Source organism: Gallinula chloropus (assembly GCF_964237585.1).
Source record: "Gallinula chloropus genome assembly, chromosome: 3".
In the NCBI taxonomy this organism is placed as follows: domain Eukaryota; kingdom Metazoa; phylum Chordata; class Aves; order Gruiformes; family Rallidae; genus Gallinula; species Gallinula chloropus.
Genome location: NC_140087.1, coordinates 119,710,854 through 119,728,879, shown reverse-complemented (window position 1 = coordinate 119,728,879; position 18,026 = coordinate 119,710,854). Strand labels below are relative to the sequence as shown.

General features: G+C 47.9%; 1 protein-coding gene across 1 annotated transcript in view; it reads left to right on the top strand.

Annotated features, from left to right (window-relative positions):
- The window catches only part of BLK (BLK proto-oncogene, Src family tyrosine kinase), a gene marked incomplete at both ends in the record, with an annotated part of 36,190 nt that overhangs the window by 11,367 nt on the left and 6,797 nt on the right, over window positions 1-18,026 (top strand). The window contains 7 exons of the mRNA XM_084262152.1: window positions 6,065-6,158; window positions 7,160-7,258; window positions 8,489-8,592; window positions 13,678-13,827; window positions 14,326-14,478; window positions 15,380-15,559; window positions 16,682-16,758. Of these exons, the coding sequence (XP_084118278.1) occupies window positions 6,065-6,158; window positions 7,160-7,258; window positions 8,489-8,592; window positions 13,678-13,827; window positions 14,326-14,478; window positions 15,380-15,559; window positions 16,682-16,758 (857 nt within the window). The remainder of the gene's footprint in view (window positions 1-6,064; window positions 6,159-7,159; window positions 7,259-8,488; window positions 8,593-13,677; window positions 13,828-14,325; window positions 14,479-15,379; window positions 15,560-16,681; window positions 16,759-18,026) is intronic.

The window sequence follows — 18,026 nt, the reverse complement described above, 5'->3', positions numbered from 1 at the left end:
TACAGCCGGCCAGATGAAAATTTCAGGGGAAAAGAGCAGGCATCTGAGAGCCCAGGGAGACTACAAAGAGAAGGAGAAGAAAGGAAAGAGTATGAAATAAGGATGTGCAGAGCCCCTGCTTGGAGTCTGTCTGTTGGCTTCATCCACCTCTGCAATTATCTGCGGGTTGCAGATGGTGTTTGGTAGATGATTGCCTTTTAGCAGGAAGCTCTCTGCTACCTCTGCCCAGCCTCTGGCAGCAATCTGTATGTATTTATGGCAGAGAAGTCTTGCAGATTAAGGACAGAGAGATGGAGAGGAGTAGAAGAGGGCAAAAAATAGAGGAAGCTTGGAAGAAAGCAGCTTGCAACACATGAGTTACTCATATGTGTAGAAGAAGGGGAAGACAGGGCATGGAGGAAGAAAAAAATGGGGTGACAAATAAATAGGATGAGTAGAATGGCAGACCTGGGCCCTCACAGTCTCATGTATGATGATGGAAGGTCTCTGCCACGGGGCAAAGGAACTCCTGCAAGGTCAAAGTGTTCTTCAAAACTGAACATTTGTTATGGAGACCAAAGCTGTGGGAGGTGCAGCTCTCCAGCCATGTCAGTAGGGGAGCGTTTCCACAGTAGTTCCATTTTTCCAGGAGCCATGCTTTCTTTTGCAGCACTGTTTCCATGGCACGTTTCCAAGCAGCCATGCTCTCCTACCTCCACCACTGAGCAGACACCAACAGGGTTGTTTGTTTTTTTTTTCCATGGGGCTTTTATCAACTGTCTCACTCTGGTGAGAAGCACAACAGAAGCCAAGCTTCAGGGAGGAGGCTTTTTATTTCTGCTTCATGCCAGAAGGCAGAAGTGGAAAGGTGCTAAAAAACACATTAAGTACCATGCCACCCATTTTCGACTCTCAAAAACATTTTGGCTTGTCAGGTTCAGTTCCAGTTTGGGAGGAACATTCATACCAACTTCTTATTTTTCTCTACCAGTGCCTGATTTCCCAGAGATGATGCCATGTCTGACTATGTCCTGTGTGGCAAGATGGGCTGATAGGAACCGTGCCAGATATTTGAGACGACCTGTACGGTCTCGTGAAAGAAAGCAACTCCAGTGAATTGATTAAAGAAAGCACAAAATCCAGGCAATTTAATCAGATAAAAAAAAAACAGATCCTTAAATTATATGCTCTGGAGAACTTCAAATTCAGGCAGATTTATTGACTATAATTTGTTAGGGGTTTTTTTCTGCATTTTGTTGCATCACCTGATTTTTTCTGATCTCGCTGTTGTGCAACTTGTTTCACAGTTTCAAGCTGTCACACCACTGCTTCAGACAGTATTTATTTATTTCCTGTCAAGAAAAGCCTAATTCCTCCTGATGTTATTTATCTTAATGCATTTATCTGCATGGAAGCAACACAAGGTCAGGCAAGCAGTGCCTAACTCTGGAAGCAACGGCACTGTTGGCAACATCTCCAATCCGCTTTTCACTCAGGGGTGGGTTTTTCCATCTTGTGGGTCTTTTATTGTTCTTAACGTGGTTCCTTAAGCAATCAAAATGTTTTTTAAAGTCAGTTCTAGATCTCCACAGAGTCAAAAACTCACCTTTAACTCTGCATCTCTAAAGCAAAGTCCTGGCCCATGATGGTGGTCTCCAAACACATCATCTCCATTCCTACAGCTGCTACTGTTCACTTGCATAGATAAGTCTTACCACATAGGTAGAAGAACCTTTGCTCTGCCAGCTGCTTACAGCCGGATTTAGGTGCCACCAATGGAAAGAACTGGTCATTTTGGGTGCTTGCCCTCAGGCATTATAATAACAAACTGCAGCTCCTTGAAGAATCAGTCTCTCTGTGAGGTCTTTTCTTCTGATTGAGGAACTGCAACTTCTTCCACGTCTTTGCTTGCTTTTGGCTAACCATAACATGCATAGGACTGATTTTCAGGATGTGGGAGCTTAGTGTGCTCTGGAAATTGAGGTCTCTAGATGCATTCTGAGATTAGCATCAAAGCCTTTAGTTGTTTTTATTGTTGTTCCCTGAATATGGATTTGAGTTTGAAAGGAATGCTGTCAGAAATGTGCTTTTGAGCTTAATTGGGAATAGGAGGGTTTGTTTCTTCTGAAAAGACTGACTTTTCAATGAGAAATTAAAACTTCTTATAAAAAAAATGGGCATTACCAATCAAAAGTTAAAATGGGGAAGGAAGATTAGAGGGAATTGCCAAAAAATGTTTATTTCCTAATAAAAAAAGCTATGATTTTATGAGAAAAGCAGAAATTATCTGAAAAAAAAAAACAAACCAAAACATTCACTGTGACAAAACACAAGGCAGAAAGTCATTTTGCAGAAACCATTTTCCCAATGCAAGCCTGGATGTGCCAGGAGACACGTCCCACACCATCCCACCTGGGCTTGCTGACCAACTGGGAGATGCAACAGCCCCAGCCTGTTGTCCTCTGCATCTCCAGTAACAGGATCTAGCGGTGTTCCTCTTGGTGACAGCAGCAATGAGGTTGGTGTGCCACTAGAAGCTGTGGGTTTTGAAGGCACGCTCTCCTAGCACGGGTTTACCCTGGTGAACCAGCCCACGCCACGCTGAAAGAGAAAGCTGGCCCCATTTTCAGCAGCAGTAACCCATATCTCAGTGCACCAGCCTGCCAACACAGGTCCTTTGAGTTGCCATTTACCCCATGACCACACTAGGACAGCTCGAAACCAAGTGCTGGTCCTCTGGGAGAACCTGGCACAGTCTCAGCCTGACCCACGGCCACGAGACGGTTGCAAAGACTTTCCATTCATGACAGGGCAGCAGTGAGAAGACCGGTTGAATCTTTCCTATTAAGCCATCAACTGGCACTCAGCCTATGCAAACCAAGCTGGTATCTAACTTCTCTGACAGCAGCTCGGAGCCAAGACGAATTTGGCTCACAACCAAAGTCTCTGGGCTCCAAGCATTATCTGCAAAGCATTCACTCCTCACAGCCCCGACGGCTTCTCTGCTGTAGAGTCACTCGTGACCGAACTTGGACTCAAAGAGACCAAGAAAGTATTATCAAGGCTGTTTCTCAGAGGGGTGACAGACTCAGAGGCGGGAAGAGTCACTTTCATCACGAGACAGCCAGTCGTGCTGGCTTGAGCAGAGAGCTTTTCTCCTGGCTCGCTTAGGAGTGCAGTGTTTCTCCACGCCTATGTTGAGAAGGGGATAAGAGGTGATCATAATATTTTTTTCAGAGTGTAAAAACCTTTTTTTTTGGCCTTGCTATACTTGTGCTTTTCCTTTCTGCCTCTCTCCTTGTTGGTTTTTTGCCTCATTTATATGTTGCTTAAAGATCAAACCTACATTTTTCATTTTATTTTCTGTGCATGGAGATGTTTATGTGCTCATGTCTATTTTTCAAAGCAAAAGTGAGACCACTGCATTATTCTACTTTCAAGAGGGGGGTGGTGCATGTGCACGAGCATAATTTTTTTGGGGGGAGGGGACACTTTTTGCAGCATCTGCCCCCAAAATATTTTGGCTCAGAGAAGCCGTGTGATAACAACTTTCTCAAGAGGGCAACAAGAGCTTTGGGTGCTTTGCTAAAGCCAAACACTTTGAAATCCCTCAAGGGGAAGCCTTCAACCGTGCAACCTATTTTAAGACTTCAAAGCACTCTCCCTTGTAGCCCATCATCCTTTCCCCTGTATGTCAGAGAGAGTGAAGCTCCGCTGCAGCTTCTCATGGATCTCCAAGCTCCGTCTTGCAAGCCTGAAGGGAACTGCTCAGGGCTTCGGTTTACAAAGCTACATGTCCTCCCACACTGACCTTTCCTCTCCCTCTCCTCTCCAATAAATTGCCAGCAGAGCAGCAGCCAGGCCTTGCGCAGACACAAAGCCCAAGTTGCCCCAGAGACATGTTATCTTGTGATGACAAAGGGCCAGTCTGCCTCTCGTGCTGGTGGCATTATTTGAAAAGGTCACACAGCGACTGTGGCTTGACAGTCTGGTTTGAAAAATGCTAATAATAGCCCATCCATTGCTCTCAGTGCATTAATTAGGCTGCGTACAGCCTGAAACATTTTTGCAGCAAAAGGCTCCTCTTTTCTCTTCTCCTCTTCTCTCCTCTTCTCTCCTCTTCTCTTCTCTCCTCTTCTCTCCTCTTCTCTTCTCTTCTCTTCTCTTCTCTTCTCTTCTCTTCTCTTCTCTTCTCTTCTCTTCTCTTCTCTTCTCTTCTCTTCTCTTCTCTTCTCTTCTCTTCTCTTCTCTTCTCTTCTCTTCTCTTCTCTTCTCTTCTCTTCTCTTCTCTTCTCTTCTCTTCTCTTCTCTTCTCTTCTCTTCTCTTCTCTTCTCTTCTCTTCTCTTCTCTTCTCTTCTCTTCTCTTCTCTTCTCTTCTCTTCTCTTCTCTTCTCTTCTCTTCTCTTCTCTCCTCTTCTCTTCTCTCCTCTCCTCTCCTCTCCTCTCCTCTCCTCTCCTCTCCTCTCCTCTCCTCTCCTCTCCTCTCCTCTCCTCTCCTCTCCTCCTCTCCTCTCCTCTCCTCTCCTCTCCTCTCCTCTCCTCTCCTCTCCTCTCCTCTCCTCTCCTCTCCTCTCCTCTCCTCTCCTCTCCTCTCCTCTCCTCTCCTCTCCTCTCCTCTCCTCTCCTCTCCTCTCCTCTCCTCTCCTCTCCTCTCCTCTCCTCTCCTCTCCTCTCCTCTCCTCTCCTCTCCTCTCCTCTCCTCTCCTCTCCTCCTCTCCTCTCCTCTCCTAATTTGCCTTTTTCCTTTTTATTTTCCTACTTTTTCTCTTTTCCTTTTTATTTACCTTATTTTCCTTTTATTTTCCTTTTTTCCCTCTTCTCCTTTTATTTTCCTTTTCCTATTTACCTTTTTTATTTTCCTTCTTATTTTCCTTTTCCTTTCATTTTCCTTTTTCCCTGTTCTTTTTTCTTTTCCTTTTTCTTTCTTTTTTTCCTTCTTTTCCTCCTTTCCCCCTTCTTACTTCTCTCTCCTCTTTTCTCCTTTCCCCCCTCCCTCCTCTTTCACCCCTGTGCTGTAACCTGACTTTTGTGTTCCTGTGCCTGTACTTACCCTCTTTGTAAACTTTGACCTGCCCCAAAATAGCTGCTCATTTCTGCTTCAGTAGCTGCGAGCAGAAAGAACACATGTAGACGGTTGCACCACCTCTCCGCCAGCAGCACGAGCACAACCTGGGCATGAAAACATAGAGATTCAGCTCCAGCCCACCCAGATCTGCCCCAGGGTGGGTCCACAGCCTCGCAGCACACGTACCAGGCAGTGGCTTTGTGTGCACTGCAAAGTGAAAGACTTGGCTGGAGTAAAAGCAGCGTGGTGGGGTAGGGGATGGGGATGCAGACTTGCTCGTGGGCTTGGTCCATGTGTGTTGCAAGCAAAATGGGAAGCATGGAGCATCAGTATTTTGGTCAGGAGCATCTTACATCTTACACTGGGGCCAGAGAGATGCGAGAGGATCCTGGAGCCTCCACCTTTCCCTTGAGAATTTCATCCCCTGGGGCTGGGTCAAAAGTGGCAGCGTGATGGAAACGTGGTGGCCCATCTACAAGTGCACCAAAGGGATGGCAAGATGCAGGCTGAGCAAAGAGCACCCAGAGGGAGGGTTAAATCCTACCAGCAGCCTCAGGTAACAGAAACTGAGACAACTTAGTACCTCCTTCAATCAAGAAAGCCCCATCTTGTTGAGTCAAATCCCAGAGCCACCCTGGGAGATGTTGCTACGGCAGTTTTCTTTCACCTCTGTATAAAACTGAAGCCAAACACTGACAGGTTATTTATGACACTTCGTACTCCACACAAAGCCTTTTTTTTTCTTGTTGGCACATTGGGATTTTTCAGATAGGGGGGTCTGGAGTGCTTTAAAAAACTCATACACTTTGGTGAACCAGCCATTAGTTCCCTGAGAAGAGGTTGTGGTTGGTGGGAGAGCTGGGTTGATGGAAAGCTTGGGGTTTTTTTGGGGGGGACAGAAGGGTTGACAGCCTCTGCCTGTGTTTTGGTGGTGAAAAGCTTTGCCATACACCTGAGTGTATATCATCCTCCCCTGGCAGGGAACTGGGTGGATTAAATGGTACTGGTTCTTCTTTCAGAGAACATAGTTGTGATCGCACTGTACGATTTTCCTGCCTCAAGTGACCGTGACCTGCAGCTGGTCAAAGGGGAGAAGCTCCAAGTCCTCTCCAAGTAAGTGACTTCATTCAAAGATGAGCATGGTGAGGCTGGGAAAAGGGGGATTCTGGGGCCAGACCCTCATTTTCAGCTCACCAAAGTCAAGTCCATGCCTTAGTTTTGCTCTAGTGTGACTCTGGTTCTGTCTGCAAGGGGGAGAAGATACTCCTGTGGTTTCCTTGGGTTGCAGATACTTTGGGGTCAGGTAGTGTCCCTGCCAGGATACTACAGGGACCTTCTTCACTGCTGGTGTCCATGGGCACAGGAGTGGCATAAATAACAACAGCCTTGCTTCTGTTTCATATTTTGTGCTGATTGTGCTTTTGCAAAGGATGTGGGTTGGGTGTAGTCAGAGGAAAGGACAGAATTGAGCCAGAGAGGTGCCTAGTTTCATTTCACCTTCTTCTCCAAGTCACGAGAGAAGAGGCTGAAAGTCCATCTGCCCAGTCCATAACAGGACAGGGCTGGGCTTGGGTCATTTGGCTTTGATGGGCTGCTCCATCCTTAAGCTCTCTGTGAGGTGGCCCCCAGAGATGAGATTTCTCACTCAAATACCATGGGCTGGGACCCACAGGGCAGGGGAGACTGCTGGGTGAAGATGGCTTTTGTTCATGGCTAGTGGCTGAATCAGTGGTGGGACAGCAAAGCAGTGGGGTGTCTAGCAGGTGAAGGGAGAGGCAGGAAGGGAGAGCCCCAGAGACCCTATGCAAGAGACCAAACAAACCCACGGCGCCTCAGATTTCCCTCCCTTGGGGCCTGTAGCAGAGGTGTTGGGGCTGTGGTCACTCTGCACCTCCTCTGCATTCATGGACAGTGATGGTCACCTCCAGAAATCCCTGAGACACCAACAGCCTTCAGCCTGGTCCTAGGAGACTGAGAGTGACCTATAGAGTGGATTAAGGAGTGCTGGCCTCTTTGCAGAGCTCAAAACCCCAGAAACCATGCTGTTCCCCAGCCTCAGCTTGTCATGAAATCTCCTCTGGGCACTCACACTTTCTCATCTGCTTGCTTTGCAGTGAGGGGGACTGGTGGCTGGCAAAATCCCTCAGCAGTGGGAGGAAAGGCTACATCCCCAGTAACTTCGTCGCACAAGTAGACACTTTGGAAGAGGAAAAGTAAGTGCCTAAGCCTACAAATGGTGAGCACTGATTGAGGCAGTGCTCCATCTCTCAATAAGCTCTGGGAGCAGCTTTACTTGCCAGCAGGAAGATGTGACTGCTGGGCTAGAGGGCAAGAGGTCTTTCATCACCCCCCCAGCAAAGCTGCCCAAAAGTTCAGGAGATGTTTTAAGTATGGGTGTGGAGCAGGGAAAAAGTGAGCAAGGACTTGTCCCATGGACTGCAGCCACTGTGGAAAACAAGGATTTAGGGAAAGAACACAAAAGTGATGTGTGCATTCATAAATCAGCAGTGCTAGGGACCACCCTTTGGCCCCACTGGGCCAGTCCACCCAGGCACATAATGTTGAAGTTCCTCAGCCTCTAAAAAGGCGTCTGTATGCACATTGGGACTGGAGATCCCTCAGGGAGGGTGCATTGATCCAGCTCTTGGGTGTGCCAGGGACCACACCAACAATTCAATGAAGCAGATGACCGAGTGCAGGTGCCCAGACCCAAAGCCCAAAGCTGGCTTCATTAGCCCAAATGCAGCCTCCCTGTTTGGCTCCCTGCAAAGAGGATGGTAAGAAAGACTTGAGCCAAAAGGGTTTATTTAACCTATGAGCCAAGCAGCAGAAGAAATTCTTCTCATGTCTCATTCTTCTCCATGGCATAAACGATCCTCCCCACTTGAGATCTCCTCTTGAAGGGACACAACTGCCACCGAATCCAGCAGACATTTAACAACCTGCAGAAATACAGTTGAGAGATAAATGCTCTTTGTATTCAATGTATTTAAATGGTTATGGGCACTCCCTGCTCAGCCTCCAGCCCACATATCTGCTATATTTGCAACCTGCCTGGGCACTGCTCAGGGCTTACTCACTTGTTAGGTGAGCCACACATCCCTGCGTGTCTCAGAGGCTCTGCTCTGGCTGAGCTTACACGCCTCTCATCAATGTGATAACTGCACATACCATCCACTCTCTGCTCTGGATGAACTTCTAAGTTGTGAAACAAGCCCGAAGTGACCGAAATCTGGTGTTAATCTACAGAAAAAACAGTCTTACTGCCACTTTCCAGCAGATAAAAAACTACTTGCTGATAAAACCAGCTCTCAGTTTCAGTGTGTAATGGTACAAAATATTAAAAAAAAAAACCAACCAAAAAAACCCTAACTGGAAAGAATTTGGCTATTTTTAGAGCTTTTCCTTTTCAAACAAGAATTTTTGCCTTTTCTGTCTCCCAGGTGGTATTTTAAGACTCTGAGCAGAAAAGATGCTGAACGGCTGCTGCTGTCTTCTGGTAACAAAGTCGGCTCTTTCCTTGTCCGAGAGAGTGAAACCAGCAAAGGTGAGATCCTCAGAGCAAGGACAACTCCTCCTTATTGCCACAGGTTGGAGAAGCTTTCAGACCTGAGCTGCAAAGTTCAGCTGTGTCAGTGCCTCTTGTATCTGGCTGGGGCAAAATAGCACTCGCTAGGCTCAGCAGGGCTGTAGAAGTGAGCTGGAGATTTGGAGGGTAAAGATTTGCTCGTGATGCTACTTGTGTGTATGTGTAATTCAGGCTGTGGTAAGGGTGGCTTTTGTCACCATAGCTTGTGGCAGAAATACAGGAACTCAGATAAGCAGAAAAAAACTTTCCAAAACAAAGTGCAGGGGGGTTATTTTCCTTTTCTCCCTGAGGAAATGTGACTTTTTTGGCAAAGGGAGATTCTTTTATGCACTCTTGAAGAAGCATCTCTCCTGCTTTCAGCTGAAACTTGCAGAATTTTGGAAAAAGTCCTTTGGTGAAACATTGCTCCAGAAGAAACACGTTTTTCCTGATAGCAAGGGGAATGGCTGCAGACCAGAACTTTTGGAAAGGGGCTGACTAGATAGAGCAGGAAAGGTGGACTTCACCTACCTCACTGCCTGATGAATGTGGTTGGCTTTTGAAGGCATGGCCCAGTGAAGATGGAAAGGGTAGAGTGTTGTGGTCACTTCTCTCAGGCAGTGGATATAGTTATTGACCATAATACTTAACCATGTAATTGTGACTCCTTTCTTCTGTGCTGTTAATTTACAGACATCATGGAAGCTACTTTAGGTTGTTGCATGGGGTTTCCGTGTTGTCAGGCCCCACCTGGAGTGTTGTGTCCGTTTCTGGGCTCCCTGGGATAAAAAAGCCAGGGATCTCCTGGAGAGAGTCCAGAGGAGGGACAGAGATGATGAAGGGCCTGGAGCATCTCCCCTGTGAGGAAAGGCTGAGTGAGCTGGGGCTGTTCAGCCTGGAGAGAAGAAGACTAAGGGGGGATCTGATCAATGGTTATCAATATCTGAAGGGTGGGACACAGGGGGAAATGGCCAGCCTCTTCTCAGTGTCTGTAGGGACAGGACAAGGGGCGATGGCCTCAAGTTGGAGCACAGGGAGTTCCACACCAATCTGGGGAAGAACTTTTCCCCAGTGAGGATGAGGGAGCCCTGGGACAGGCTGCCCAGGGGGTGTGGAGTCTCCTTCTCTGGAGAGATTCCAGCCCCGTCTGGACACCAACCTGTGTGCCCTGTCCTAGGGACCCTGCTTTGGCAGGGGGTTGGACCCGATGATCTCTGGAGGTCCCTTCCAACCCCTACAATTCTGTGATTCTATGAAAGGCAAGAGGAAAAGAGAAAGCCCTGTGTCTCCCAATGTGCCGTGAAGCTGAGTTCACTAGTGAGTCACCCTGTGACCCACCACAAGATGTCCAGAGCAATGCCATGGAACTAACCCTGCTCTTTGAGCCCCACAGATTCTTCCTGTTTTCCTCCTCTATGACATATATTGTCATTCACTTTGCACATCATCTGCAAGATTTGAGCTTCAGGGGTGAATACCAAGTCAAGCTAAGGGTGGAAGCCCCCACAGCTGCATGCACCAGATGGTGGTTGTCTCATGTTGGGCTGTCTCATCCCCAGCAGGACGCCTCCTGCACCATCCCTAAGAGCAGCCCCTATTCACAGCCCATCATGAGCAGCATCTCACTTTGCTCATGGTTAAAGATGCTGAAGATCTGCAAACCTGGGGTCAAACTTTCAGCCAACATTTGCAGAGGTCATGAAGGGGCTCATCCCAGGAAGACAGGTCCTTGTCAGGACAATGCAGCCCAGAGGAGGGACCTTGCAGAGCTCAGCTGATGCATCCAGCTGAGCCCCTGGGCTTCCCTTCAGGAAGGAGTTAAGAGCCTGGTGAGACTTGTAGGAACAGGAGATGATGCCACATGTGGTGGGACTCAGCCTGGGATGCAGGCATGCAGAATGTCAATGTCACACGTGGTGGTGTGGCTCGATTTGGTTGCCAAACCCTCAACATCATCGAGTTACCTCAGGAGCTCCAGCGGGAGCTGTGGCTTTGCACCACATCTGCCAAGCCCCTGCACATGTCCCAGAGCATCTTGGGCAGTACCAGACACCCACCTTTAGGTGACTGAATCAACCCTAGGTATGATGTGAAGTTGAATCCCACCCTTGACATCTTCTGTCTTGCCACCCTTGGAATAGAAAGGACCCCTTGTAGGATCACAGCAGCACAGAAACACTGAGTTGTAGGGGTTGGAAGGGACCTCAGGAGATCACAGAACCACAGAACGTTAGGAGTTGGAAGTGACCTCAAAAGATCATCAAGTCCAACCCCCAAATCCAACCCAGAAGAGGAGGGTCTGATGCCCAGAGCTTCCCAGTGCAAGAGTTGGTTGTGCTCACACTGCTCTGCCCAGGTCTGTGCAGGGATGCGATGCAGGACTGTACAACAGGCAAATGTCCTTTGTGACTGAGGAACAAGAATTCCTTTTGCCCATCCTGGCTATCATCAGAGGAGATTAGGAGTCCTGCCACCTCCCTGGCTCCACTTCACATTTTTCATTTGCTGCTGTCACTGGGAGAAGGGAGAAATGAAGCTTTTCAGCCCCAGTGCTGTGCCTTTACACTGCAGCTCCCCAGGGAACCATAGCTGGCCATGGTGAATGACAGGGAAAGCTCTACCACACTCACTCCAGCAAAATGAACTCTGACTTGAGGTGAAATGCAGTCATTAGCTCTAATGACAGGATAAGAATTAATGCTGGCAGCAGGCAGTTGATAGACTGGCCTGGAGGGTGCCTGGAGCCCCTGTCACTGCTGCGTGTCACTGGTTTGAAAGATGCAAGAGGGCTTTGAAGGGTCAGTGGGGTCTGGAAAGGAGGTCTTTCAGGAGAGTGGGCATTTTGGGTGCACCCATGCTAACAAGCAGATCAGGTGTCCTCTCCCCTGGTGACTCAGCCCCCAGGCACACACTTGCACACGTTAGTCATTAATTCCTGCTCTCCCTTCTGCAGTGCTGTCTGTTGTCAGCACAGCTGCATTCACACCATGTTTGGCTCCTTCTTCTAGCAGGTCTTCTGTCCTAAAAATCCCCCCCACATGCCCTAAGCCAGGTCCCAAGCACACAAAGCACCTGCTTGGACTTGCACCACATTAGCCCTACTCACTTTGGAACTAAAACATCATCATGAACAACAATCAGAGAAGATGATGATGACCATTATGAAGGCAATAATTTGGAAACTTCTAAATCATAAGCTTTGGGGTTTATTGTTTTGATGATGATGAGGAGGACAATGGTGGTGGTGCTGTTATTTGCAACTTAGGGCCACATAGGTACCACAGAAGAGCCAGAGGAGGTCTGGGGCCAAGTGTGGATGCAACTACTCCACTTGAGAAGGACTTGTGCTGAAAACTGTGAACACAAGTCCTTCCTGAGCACTGTGAACACTCTCTACACCCCCCAGGGACCAAAGATTGCTCCCTGGGAAATACACCCATAGCCATATGGTGACCTTTGGTCACTGAGACCCCAAAAATGAGACATTCTTTTGCCTTTGCCTGGGGTTTTTTTGTTGCCCTGTTGAAGATGCTGCTTCTCAGAGGTTCAGCTGTAGGAGTGATAGAGTCAAAAGGGCTTCTTAGGTCTGTCTTCTGCCTGGCACTCATGGTGAAGGAGTTTCAGAAGAGCAACAGCCTCTGTTGAGAAAGAGCCCCCTGTGCTGAGGCTGTGTGCTTCCAGTCTCGAGGTTCTCCCACAAACATTACGTCACCATGTCTCACAGTCCGCTCTCTGCAGAAAGGGAGACCCACAAAAACAACTGCTAGCACTTGGGAAAGACTTAAGACTCTCCCAACTTCTGCTTGTAAGGATTTATAATGGCTGCAACAGAGCAAATGTCAACAGAAGTGGGTTTTCTTTTGTTAGTTTAAAAAATGGAAATGCTTTCCAGCTGCAGTGTGGGGAGGTGCTGGTGCTGTGTTGGAGAAACACCAGCCAGTGAGTGTTGTATGTTAGTAAACTTGCCCCTTGCACGCAGGATTAGGGTTTCAGAGCCACTGTGGAAGGACCCACTTCTGCTTATGATCCTACATGACAAGATACATACTCTGGTAACTTATATGGCTCTGCCTTTTAAGACATTAAGAAAAGGCAGCCTACCAACCTGAGTGACACAAGCCCAGCAGGCTTGTTACAACTTACTCCAGAAATGTGGAAATCCAGATAAAAAGGTGGAAAAAAAAACCCCAAAACCTGCTAAGCTGTACCAAAATTTACACTGCCATAGTCTGGAAGTTGCTGCTCTGTAGCAACATCTAGTGATGTTTTTATGTGCAAAACCAGCCCCCTGGTTCAGATTATAAACCCATTACAAGGCAAGAATAGCTGGTTGGAGTAGTAAATCACTGAGTAGCTCCCTTGAGGTCAAAATATCCCTGTGTCTGGATCTGGATTTAGATGTGGTTTGGTCACAGTCACAGTTTTATGGTGGAACAAGTTTTCCTCAATCTTTCTCTTCTGTACTTCCCACCTCAAGCACTGACCTTGGCACATGGGTTACAGGGGATAGCAGAGAGATGAGTCTTTGGCTAATGCTGGGAAGGAACACATATATCTTTACTTTCTTGCTCCCACTAACTGAAATCCATTTAGTGTTTGTGCTGGTGGGGTGGTTTAGCTCCTTGTCAGCCCTGTGTTTGTACAAACTGGTGAGACCACAGTCACTTGTTTTGTCCAGATGAGATGGTAGGGTTGAGAGAGCTCAGATGGGAGACGTGGAGCTGTGGGAACACCATCATGACCTAAGGAGTGTCTGATTGCTCTAACTGGAGGTGTGCTGTTGATTGACATGTTGCTTCCTTGAGGCTGTTGGCTATGACACAGGCAGGCCTGAACCAAGCCTCAACAGGCCCAGTGCAGCTCTGGTGAACCTTTATCCTCTCCACCTGCCTTGGAGAGAGGGAAGTTTTTAGCTTTGCAGTCTGGTGGGACATGCCCTGAGAAGGCATCAGCAAGGGCTGGGAGAGGTATCTGCAGTTGTAGGCAGCTAAGGAAAGAGGAGGTAGCAGGTCCCTGACAGGGTGCTGCTTGTCCTCACCATTCCTCCTTCTGCTCATTCTCCAGGTGCCTATTCCTTGTCCGTGAGAGACAGCAACTCTGCTCATGGGGACATCATCAAACACTACAGGATCCGTTCTTTAGATGGTGGGGGGTATTACATCTCCCCCAGGATGACTTTCTCCAGCCTGCCAGAGCTAATCCATCATTACAGCCGTGAGTTGCTTGCTTTCTCCAATGGGTTTGTCTCCAAGTAGAAGGTGGGCATGTGGGCAGAGGAAGTATGGGCTTACCTAGCCATCACCATCACTCCATCCACTCTCATGGACCAGGTGTGCTTCTCCAAGCAGAACTTGGGCACCTGTGTCCTATCTTTCATTGCAGAACATGGTGAGGGTGACCTCTGCCCACAGCCCTATAACCTGGGAGTTCCTCCCACCAGGAGAGGAGAGAGATGAATACTGATAGGATATGCAGGAGGGATGCTTGGAAAGCAGGGTTGGGCTTGCTGTGCAGGAGAATTTTCCCCTTTATGGCTCCCTTTGAGCTTTATCCTTTCATTGGGTCAATTCTGGGTGCCTTGATCCCTCTGACTGAAACTTTTGTGTGTTTGTAGAGGTTTCCTCTGGGTTGACTTTTTCCTGGCTTGTGTAGATGGAGGAGGAAAAGGTTAGCCCATCCCATTGAGCTGTCCTGTCTTTTGTCCTCATGCAGAGAAGGGGGATGGCCTGTGCCAGCGGCTCACAGCTCCCTGCATATCCCTGGTTCCCCAGAGACCCTGGGCACAGGATGAATGGGAGATCCCACGGGAGTCCCTGAAGCTTGTGAAGAAACTTGGCAGTGGGCAGTTTGGAGAGGTGTGGATGGGTAAGTATAATTCCCCCCATTCCAGGAAGGAAATAGATTCAGAGAGGAGACAGGAAGCAACAAGACTAGCCTGGGTGTGGGGATCCTGAATTATGACCCCATATTTATGGGTACACCATCAGCAGTCGATGCAAACTCCTGGCAAGGACTAGACAGGTTGTGTTTGTGTAGATCTGTGGTTGAGCATGGGTTTCATAGGTGGGATGATGCATGTGAGAGGTGTTGAAGTGACTGCACACTCAACCCCTGAAGCATGCTCTCATTCTTCCTGGGAATCCTGGGCATGGTTGTAAGACCTGCAGTTACACACAGCGGTGTATCTGGGTGATATAATCCCACTTCTTCTGCTTCCTGTTCCACTTTCTGACCCAGATTCCTTATGTCTTCCTGCCCACTGCTTATCAGTGGGTGAGGAAGTGGGTTGAGTTCAGCTTCCTTTGCTGTCCTCTTTGTGGTTGCCTGTTGCCTTGGAAATAGAGATTGTGGTCAGGACCAGACTGAGTTGATGTCCTGACTGCAGTGCCTTGGCTTTCTTGAAGGCATTTGGACTATTGGAGAACCCAGCTGGTGGGAGACCCAGGGGTTTTCACCCAGGAAGAGTCTTGCAGGGCTGGGAGGAGGGCTCTTTGCATGGGCATCCACCACTTGGAGGATGATCCCTGTTGAATCCACATGTACTGGCAGCTGTACCATGTCTTTCCCTTCACCTCTCATACCTGCTGGCTGCTCAGGACATGCTGGCACTGAGATTTCCCATTTTTTTTTCTTGTTGGAAGGTTGAAAGCTGTTGCTGTGGTTTTTCAGCTCCCTGATCCACAGGCTCTTCTGCTCCTCATTGCACAGCCCAATAGAACCCACAGAGAGGCCAAAATATCTCAGTGCATCATTAATCTCCCCACAGGCTACTACAAGAACAATGTCAAGGTGGCTGTGAAGACCATGAAGGAGGGCAGCATGGATCCTGATGCCTTCTTGGCAGAGGCAAACTTGATGAAGAGGCTCCAGCATAACAAACTGGTCCGGCTATATGCAGTAGTCACAAAGCAGCCCATCTACATCGTGACAGAGTACATGGCCAATGGTAAAGGAGCTCATTGGATTTTTTTGGTTGGGTTTCTGCCAAATCAGGTCAACCACCTGCCTGGTACTCTCATGCATCATGGGGATGGGGAGGAAGGGATTCTACCAAATATGTAAGAAGAAGGAGTAAGTGACCCACAAGTTTGTTTCTAGTACTGGCAGGGGATTTCTGGGTAATGAGGTATTTTTCTCTCTTTCTGGAGAAGAGGAGGCTGAGGGGAGAGCTTATCACCACCTACAACTACCTGAAGGGGGGTTGTAGAGAGATGGGTGATGGTCTCTTCAGCCAGGGGACAGGAGATGGGACAAGGGGCAATGGGCTCAAGCTGCCCCAGGGCAGGGTCAGCTCAGCTGGGAGGGAAAAGTTCTTCCCTGGCAGTTGTGGGGCTGTGGCACAGGCTGCCCAGGGAGGGGGCTGAGTCCCCAGCCCTGGGGGTGTTTAACAGATGGGTAGAGGAGGTACTTAGGGATATGGGTCAGCACAGGACAGGAATGGTTGGACTTGACGATCTTAAAGGTTTTTTCCAACCTTGTGATTCTGTGACTGTGAAATCCTGACTGTTCTGCTCTCATGTCTCATAAGTGACTTCACAAGATAACGATGCTCCATTTTAAGAGTATTTAAAGTTCTCATCTCCACCGTTCTGACTGGATGTTTGTTTCAGTCTTTTACTCCCCTCATGGTGAAGTTGTTCTTCCTTTTGCCTCTCTTTGGGTGAAGCATGGCCTGCAGTTTGCAAAACACACAGGAAAAAGGGGCTGCACTTGGGAACTTCCCTAACAGAAGATGCTGCGGCAAACACTCACGGTGGTTCCTCAAATCTGCCCCAGGATGGAGGCAGATTTATTGTATATATTCAGAGAATCACAGAATCATAGAATTGTAGGGGTTGGAAGGGACCTCCAGAGATCATTGGGTCCAACCCCCTGCCAAAGCAGGGTCCCTAGGACAGGGCGCACAGGTCAACATCCAGGTGGCTCTTGAATATCTCCAGAGAAGGTGACTCCACAGCCTCCTGGGGAGCCTATTCCAGTGCTCTGAAAGAAGCACAGGGAGAAAGCAAATGCTTATTTAAGCAACAGCTCATTCAGAAAAGTCATGGCAATCTTGCCTCTCTTGCAGGGTGTTTGCTGGATTACTTGAAGACCGAAGAAGGGAGCCACCTGAATCTCCCCAAACTCATTGATATGTCTGCTCAGGTTAGTGAACAGCTTCTGGGAAACCGACTCAGGATCAGTGAAATTCTTGCAAGTCTCAAGGCTGTCAGAGCGTTGATTTCATGGAGAAAAACAGCACCTCCTGGTGTGCTCTCTTAGGGTTTCTTCTCTCATCCCTGATGTGCATGTCAGCTCAGCAATGCTCGGCTGTCCTCTGGGGAACAAAGCCCAGTCCTAGAGACATGGGGTCTGTTTGCTTAGGTTTTGGGTTTGTTTTGTTTTTCTGGCTTGCTGAGCAGTAAATAAGTTTGTTTCTCTTTTTACCAAAAGGAAGGGAAAACCCCAGCAAAGACACTTTCAATGTAGAGGCACACTGGCTTTCAGCAGCTCTTCCCTTCTCTTGGTTAGGCATAAAGGATCTTCTGACCCTCAAATCTGGGAATATTGCTCCTTACAAGAACAAAACGTTTACCTTTTGTAGGGTTATTTCCCTCTAAGCATCCCCAGGCTGTAAATACTAATACAGCTGTAATACAGCTGCAGCTGCACCATAACATTTTACTCCAGAAGTGTATCTAAACACAAACAGGTCAAATTTTGGGGAACCTCAACCAGAGTGGCAGCATCTTGGGAAAAAAAAAAATTGCACCTGAAGGATGAGACTGGTAATTTTGGTCCCAACCAGCTGCTGAGAGAGTTTGGCTCACCCAGAGAAGATTGAGGCTGATTTTGGAAATGCTGACCCAAAAACCCCAGAACAAACAGTTGTTTTGCTGTGCAGGTCTGGGATTTACCCATAAGATCACCCAGGTGCTCTGGGGCAAAGTGAACCTGAGCAAACAAGGTGTAAAGGCTGGCAGCTTGGCTCCAGCCATCACCCAGAGTTATCCCAGAATGTATTATAAACTGGAGGATCTCGATACTGGAGCAAATTTGATGTGATAGCCAAATATTTCCCTTCTTGCTTTAACCAGAAGGAAAATATTGAAACACTTTAAAGCAGTGTACCCATCTGTAATTTTTATTTGCCTCTGCAGCCCTGTGAGAGGAGCAAATTTCAGTGCCTTCCCCCTGCACTACCGACCCATCGGCCATACCCACAGCTTTATCTGTGCTGCCTGAGACGCAATGGGGCCAACTGCAGCCTCCCTGTTTAGCTTCCCTGTTCTCTTTTCTTTTTTCTTTTTTATTTTCTTCTTTTCTTTTCTTTTCTTTTCTTTTCTTTTCTTTTCTTTTCTTTTCTTTTCTTTTCTTTTCTTTTCTTTTCTTTTCTTTTCTTTTCTTTTCTTTTCTTTTCTTTTCTTTTCTTT